This window comes from Achroia grisella, unplaced genomic scaffold (genome assembly GCF_030625045.1).
Source record: "Achroia grisella isolate CSIRO2021 unplaced genomic scaffold, CSIRO_AGI_Agris_v1 utg779, whole genome shotgun sequence".
Taxonomy (NCBI): Eukaryota; Metazoa; Arthropoda; class Insecta; order Lepidoptera; family Pyralidae; genus Achroia; species Achroia grisella.
In genome coordinates this window covers 4,036,879-4,044,765 of record NW_026713019.1, presented here as the reverse complement: position 1 = coordinate 4,044,765, position 7,887 = coordinate 4,036,879, and the positions used below count along the sequence as shown (strand labels likewise).

Below are 7,887 nucleotides of genomic sequence, written 5' to 3'. Positions count from 1 at the left end.
GATTGAAAATAATGCTTTAACGTGGTTATGAATAAGTAATCTATTATTATCATACCTATTTACGAGTAACTCCCATGCAACGGAATAGTTAGCTGCAGAAAACTCTAGTGAGTCTATAACTAATTCAGCGCTACCCTTCAATGATGATTTTAAATAATGAAATTTTTGTATTGCGCTTATTTCTTTGGAGTTATGTATTAGTGATAGGTAACAATCCCTATACTCCAGCCAATTTTCAAAGGAACCGTCATAGGAAGGTAAAGATAAGGTCGGCAATTTCATTAAATTAAGAGATCCTTTATGAGAATCTTCGGTAGATTTGTCACCAGATAGCAACTCATCAGCCCTAGCAATCACACCGTAATAATTTGTTTCAAATTCTTCCCTATGCTCTAATTGTTCATCGATATCATCAGAATACTCTTCAATTTTAGACTGAACTTCATTAAAATCGGTTAATAGAGAAGATGCGCCTTGTATGCGTAATTTGAATTCGGCTTTTTTGAATGAAGACGGTTGTAAAAGGACTGATTCTATGTATTTATCCAATTTTGTTAGCCTACCTTTAATGACGCCTCTTTTGCGTATATATAGACTTAATTCACTAGTTTTATTAGGAGATCTAGTAGGGGATTTTACGGGAACTGATAAATTAGCCTGATCCATCATTGGGGTTGTGTGGTATGAATATGGAGTACTCACGTTTGCGAAATTTGAAGCGTTGACCGTTGACTGTAGTCACTAGCACCGATCGTAATTTGCGTGAAGTATTAACACACGACACTAGAAACGTTGAAAAAACAGTATTAACACAGGTGAAGAGGAAGGTTGAGGGATATCTTGGCTGGTACGTCTTACCGAACTGCGCTTTATTGATGATGTTCGATATACTGATGTGCTGTTGCTGCCTTTTATCCAACAATTGTCCTCCTCTGGTTGCTGGTTGATGAAGATCCGGGTACGAAGGTCCAAGCAATTATGTTAATTTGTTTTTTGTAAAGGAAGAGTGTTTTAAAATGAAACTGTGACCTCTCCTCATGAAGCGTTTATTGCAACAACTTAACGTTTTTGAAATTACATAGGGGTGGAGTATCCACCCTTTTTATTGGTGCTCATATGTGTCGCGTGATGAGCGGTGCTTCTCACTGGTCGATTGACTGATGCCGTCATCGACGCTAGATTTGACGTCGACCAGTGGTGGTTGAGGATGGCGCCTGTGACTTTGAGCATTATACTACTCACAGCAGATTTGCTACTACTGTTTTAACAGACAAAGATTTTGTGATTACCATTCAATCATAATTTCTTTAAGTGTAGTATTAAATTTAAAGAACGTCACAGAGGCCAATGTAACAACCCAACTAAACATTTCATTTCATTTTAAATGAATGGATATTTCATTTCATATACCTATAAAATACTGTTTATTAATTCATAAAATTAAAAGCAAATTAACTGAAACCTTAAAAACTTACATCAGAGAGAGCATTATGACGTAGAACATATTTTCCATTTTTGACTATAACATTTGTTCTAGTTTTCTTCTCGTGGGTAGAACTAGTGACTTGACACTGGATGGAGCCCTTAAATTCATCAACAATCATACGATTTCTGGATAATTGTTCCTGAATTAAAATTACTTTTTCTTGTCCTGTGAAAACATTGTGAATAAAATATTATATAAATTAAAAGAGAGCACTTAATATAATAATAACTGTGTTATACCCAATATTTTGTTCATAGTACGATTAGTAGTAGATTTTTCACAGCAATATAATTAATTCTAAAATTTAATATTTCAAATACATATTTATAAATCAAAGAAATGACAGAGATAGTATTGTAACATATAAATAAAAAAAAATACCTCTAATAATGAAGTAACCACCAGGGTCATGGGGACACTCATTTAACTGTGCCAATTCAAAATCACCTTTATTCGTTAGTACACAATTTGATGATCTTAACATCAGAGGCATCCTGAGACAAAATATATTTATATAAGTATTAAACATTCTCAAAAGAATGGTTACAGTTCCAATGGTTTCTCTGGGCTCAATTCCTATACAAGCATTATTTATTAATAAAAATATATCAGATTCAGTTAGGTGCTTATATTATTTATGATGTATGTTATAAATTTAAATGTATCTATCAATTATGTGGTAATCAATTTATGGTACCCATAGTAAAAGAAAAGTTCCACTTGGCTTGAGAATAAATAACATTTGTATTTTTAAGCAACTGGAATGTGAAAAAGCCCATATACATGAACAACATTACTGACATCACATCTAGATGTGACATCCAATACATCTCTATTTTTAAATCATGATATTATATTTCTTTAATTCATATGTTATTTTTATTCTTTATTTCATATTCTTCTGTATTTCATATTTTACACTAAAGTAATTGAAGAGCCACATACCGTCCAATCAATTGTTTATTTTTATTACACGTTGATTACCTCTGATATACTCTATATCAACAGTAATAGGAGCTGAATAAGTCATATCTCTTAGCCGACATTCATGGGGCGTAGTTGGTTTTGTTACATTAAAACCTTCTTCAAGATCTGGCTTACCAACATATGCATTCAGATATTTAATGTAAAATAATGGGTCTGCATCACAAAACACTTTTTCATTGGCCTGCACAATTTTTTTTATTTCCACATTTATGAAATAATTGAATGAGTCAATATGTTGTTTCACTAATCCTTTTACTTGCAAAAATGATGGAACAAGTTTCCATTTGTCCTGAAAAAGAAATAAATACAAAGAGAACTTTTTATGCCTCTCTTAACGAAATTTTCTTTACATACTCTTTAGACATGAACATAACAATAATTACATTAATTTTTTAGGTGAAATACCTCTTAAATTAAAGTCTGTTTCAGCAATAAGCTAGGATATATATTAGTATTATATTTTCTATGGGTAATAAAAATTTGAAAGGATATGTTCAAATACAAATGAGTATCTTTTAAGTTTTTTCTTATGGATAATCATGGAATCATTATTGTAACCTCCTGAGCTGGAGTGGAGGATGATAAGAAGAGCATGAAGTACAAATATTTTTAGTATTCAGTATGATTAGGCTAAAAATGTGTAAAACCAAACAGTTATTACAAATTATAAATAAACAGTGGTTATCTCATAAATACATACAGTAGTATTTTTTTTAATGTACTTTACAATATGGTGACAAAAAGAAAGTATTAACAATTATTAGTTGATTAATAAAATAAATAATTACTGATGTTATGTGAATGCCCACTTTCCACTATATGAATATTCAGTTAATCCTAAATAATTATTCTTAAATTAATTTGTTTTCATATAACTCACAACAGTCCAAGGTGATACTGGTGTGAAGTATATAAATTTCGTATTAATGTTATGAAAAACATTAATACTAAATTTTAAGACTAAGTATCATTTAGAAACAGTCAATGTGTTTTATGAGAATAGATATAAAATTTTACAGTGAGATAGATATGGATATTCTGGAATTACCTTTATTAATTATAAATAAATTTAAAACATCTATTAGACTATTATTTACTACCTAAAAAATATTAATAATTAATATAATAAGGCAACAATTGATCATGCATTGTTTTTCATTTATAATTTTTAAAAAATCAGTCAATGTTTTTTGCCATTTGTTCTTATTGCAACATGTAAACTGAACTAGATAATGAATAAATGTTAATAAAAAATATTGAATTTTTAATTTATAAAAATGTCAAGATTACATATCTAGCACACTAACTATGCCATTAGTTTAGAAACTGTGTTGACGACTTCAGTAGTCTAGCGGTTTAGCACCCTACCTTACTTCCGAAGATACACTTATTTGTTTAAGCATGATTGGTTGGACTAGTATGGGTGTATTTTATGTATTACAAAATGTAGAGTTTATATTAATAATTAGAGTGGGTAGTTATGGGTACAAAACCCATAATACAAGTTTCTTTTAATTTATGTCCAGGCATAGGCGTGCGATTATCTGGTTATTTCATAAAAAATACTTAGGGCCCTAACCACAACATTATTTGTTTACTAACCTCTATATTCTTTATAGGCTCTCGTAAGCCCTTATTAGAATCCCAATCCGTATTTTTTTTTATTAACTCGCCCATGGTTCTAAAATAGAAAGAACTAGTTACAAAGGATCAGAAAATTAAAAATTGTTACTTCATTTTATTCGGTGTTAATAGGTTAGGTTTTGAAAAAATAAATAGAATTACTGACTGACATTGACAAACGTAAGTCAACAAATCAATGTACTTTGTGACATGTTTCAAAAATAAAAAAAACCACAGATCAAGATTTGTAACTTCTGAAGACAATTATTAGAAAAAAAATAATATAAGAAAATATTACTGAAAACAATGGCTGTATGGGCTGAGTCCTTTTACCTTTCCCTAAAAAGGGGAAAACCGAACCAAAAAAAAAACGATCAGTCCGAAATATTAGTATTAGCACAGATAACATAATATTACATACAGATACCCCATCCCATACAAGAAAATGGTTCCTTCCGAACTCGGGCTATTTTATTTCGCCACCGTAGCCGCTAGATGACGCTAGATCTGAAGCAGTTCGGATTACTAGTGGCTGCTTAGTAACAAAGCATGAAAATAGATGGCAGTCAATTCAGTCTACATGACATCTGTTTTGCAAAGATATGTATATAATAGATATGTAGGTAACTGTATCGTGTACCTCATTAGGGACGATTCAAGATTCAATGTAAATGTGTAGGTATAATATCGTTAGCCGACACTCTGCAGATATGGCTTATGTGCCAATGTATATACCTATTGTGTTATGGTTTATTTTACATTCCATGCCTATTTTTTTGATATGTTGTAACGCGTCTGCGCTATACGTATAGCCTGATTTTGATACGTTTATACTCGTACGTATCAAAATCGGGCTATACGATTTTTTATTTCAATCGTTATATGTATGAGACTGATTTTAGCTACAATTAATTTACTGGTATATACCTCATGTATTCTACGATGGAATTCCGCTATATCTTATATATAAATTTTGTATCACAGTGTTAGTTGCCATATTTCTCCCACATTTTGATGAAATATGATATGTATACTTGCCAGGTCTGAGGTAGGGTTGTTATCTATTTTTTATACCCCTAAGTCATAGGGGTGGCCTACCCTGAAAAAATATTTTTTTATATTATGGACAATTTTTTATTTATTTATAATGTTACATTGAAAATACACACACGCCTAAATTTTCACCCGTCTTTCACCAACCCCTATTTTTAATAGCGATATTATTACAAATATTATAAATGCTAAAGTAACTCAGTCTGTCTGTTTGTCTCGCTTTCACGCCAAAACTACTGAACTGATTTAATTGAAATTTGGTAGACAGATAATGTAGACCCTGAGAAAGGCTACTTTTTAATGCGAAAAAGTATTGAAAGGGGAAATGAAAGGCTATATGAGGATATCGTAATTTTTAAAGTCAGATCTTGTAATATTAAGTGAACAGGGTCGGTCTAAGTTTTTCATTATTAGAAATGTGTAACGGGGTAACACGTTATTTAGTGCGAAATTTGTATATTACAATAAAATTTAACTAGAAAATATTATAATGATGTCACTGGGACACTCATTGCCTTACTACTGTATCGTCCGTTAGTCGCGAACTTTCTGGAAACACGAGAGGCGCGCTCCTATTGGTCGGTCGGCGCGGTTACCGCGCGTAGATGAGTAGATGAGGTAGACGAGTCTCACGGCGCCGCAGCGTAAGTACTTACTATACATACGTAGTATACATATAGGTGTTACAAATGTTTTTATTACGAGTAATATTACTCTGTTATCTAAGCAAGTAATGTGTGCTTATTTTGAACTTGATAACATTCTGAATTACTCGTATATCTTTTAATATCTTTAGCGGTATAAACCAGGTTATGTACTACTACTAGTATTGTTAGTGAGGGATAAAGTTGATGAACAAAAATAAAACAATATTCGTATTAAAAATATATTCATCTAATATTTTTGGCATTATTTTTAAGTTTCTTCCAAATACAAGGGGTCTGACATGTGGTGTTATGTACCTACATTAAAAGATAATTTTTGAAATGTATGAAATTTTTGGAATGTATGAAATGTATGTACCCACATTAAGAGATAATTTTTGACATGTATGAAATGTATGAAATAAATGTATGTACCTACATTAAAATATAATTTTTGAAATGTATGAAAGTAATGTATATACCTACATTAAAAGATAATTTTTGACATGTATGAAATGTATGTACCTACATAAAAAGTTCATTTTTGAAATGTATGAAAGAAATGTATGTACCTACATTAAAATATAATTTTTGAAATGTATGAAAGTAATGTATGTACCTACATTAAAAGATAATTTTTGAAATGTATGAGATGTATGTACCTACATAAAAAGTTCATTTTTGATATGTATGAAATGTATGAAAGAAATGTATGTATGTACCTACATTAAAATATATTTTTTGAAATGTATGAGATGTATGAAAGAAATGTATGTACCTACATTAAAATATAATTTTTGAAATGTATGCACCGTACAATAACAATACTAGGGAATGCAATCCCGACTCGAGATTGCAAATTCGGGATCCCGCGGGATCCCGGAATTTTCGGGATCCCGTCTAAATTTAAAAAAAATGTTGAATTCAGATGACTGAAAAAGCTAATAACTGCTTGTTTGTGATAGTGAGGTTAACTAAAATAACATATTACTCGAAAGAAAATAAAAACCTTTATTCTTTAATCTTACCAACTAAATAATAATCAGGTTGTAAGGAAATTAACGTAGGTAAATTAAGTAATCAAAACAATAAGCTTATTTCAAGGGAATTAGGAAAAAGAGTGATTTTGAAAATGACTCCTTAAAAAACAAAGGGTATTAATAGTTTCATCTGCTAAACGGCATCTAATGTCCGTTGCAATGTACCCCGCTGCTGAGAATGCCCTCTCCGACTCAACGCTGGTTGGCAACAGCGTGGCGAAGCAATTATATGCAAACTGCAAAAATCGCCCCCTTGTTCCTCCACACTCAAACAAATCCATTTCTTTTTTAATGGTAGATTCTAATTTGTCTAAGCTCGTGGACGTGGATATACGTGCAAAAGGACTTTTAGAAGCTCGCAGAGTTTCTTCTAATTCCTCTTGAAGCGATTTATTAGTTTGTGCAGCACGTAAATTCAAATCTTCTGCAATCATTGAAAGAGGCAAGTCATCTTCGATTAGTACTGCCGTATTAATATCTGCTTGGTTTGGTTCTTTACGATATAATCGTGTGATTATATTTTTTATTTCTTTTTCACTGCCGCCCAATCCCGTCAATCTCGAACGGGATCTCGTCATATGATGCGTCGGGATTGATCTCGAAAAATTACACGAGATCTCGCGAGATCGGGATCCCGCGGGTTCGGGATTGCATTCCCTAAACAATACACGTTAAACATCATACCACAGAGTCATACGCAAGTTAAAAACAAACTGCTATGATATTAATGAGAAAGGAAAATCAACTTTATGGTATTCGAGTTAGGGTCGATTTCTCTCTTTTATTTAAATACTATTTTAATCTTACCAGTTGCCAGTATTCGAAGACAGCTACGATTCGTACTCGATATTTTAAATTATTATGTAATCGATTTTTTAGTACAAATGTAAATAACCAACGACACTAATAATGTACTACTATATTCCGTTCTTTGAAACGGAACACTGCTATAATACAAAATAATGAAAATTTACTGTTCACAACGACTCATTAAAAGCATCATCGAATAATGCGCTGTAATAAAATCCTGTTATCGATTATTCAAAAAAATCGA

The 7,887-nt window shown here is 31.5% G+C and overlaps 1 protein-coding gene across 2 annotated transcripts; it reads right to left on the bottom strand.

The window, feature by feature from the left end:
* Positions 1–1,392: 1,392 nt before the first annotated feature.
* LOC131850795 (DNA-directed RNA polymerase III subunit RPC2-like) lies at positions 1,393–4,419 on the bottom strand. Of its 2 annotated transcripts, none has more exons than XR_009357851.1 (4): positions 4,076–4,419; positions 2,432–2,762; positions 1,868–1,980; positions 1,393–1,651 (listed from the first exon to the last, which is right to left on the bottom strand). XR_009357851.1 is itself a non-coding variant. In XM_059201157.1 (4 exons), the coding sequence occupies exons 1-3, from the start codon at positions 4,148–4,150 to the stop codon at positions 1,970–1,972; spliced, it is 378 nt and encodes a 125-aa protein (XP_059057140.1). In that variant the 5' UTR covers positions 4,151–4,419; the 3' UTR covers positions 1,395–1,651; positions 1,868–1,969. The 2 variants fall into 2 exon arrangements, 1 of the variants encoding a protein (XP_059057140.1); XM_059201157.1 differs by having other exon boundaries at positions 1,395–1,651; positions 2,471–2,762.
* Positions 4,420–7,887: the final 3,468 nt, after the last annotated feature.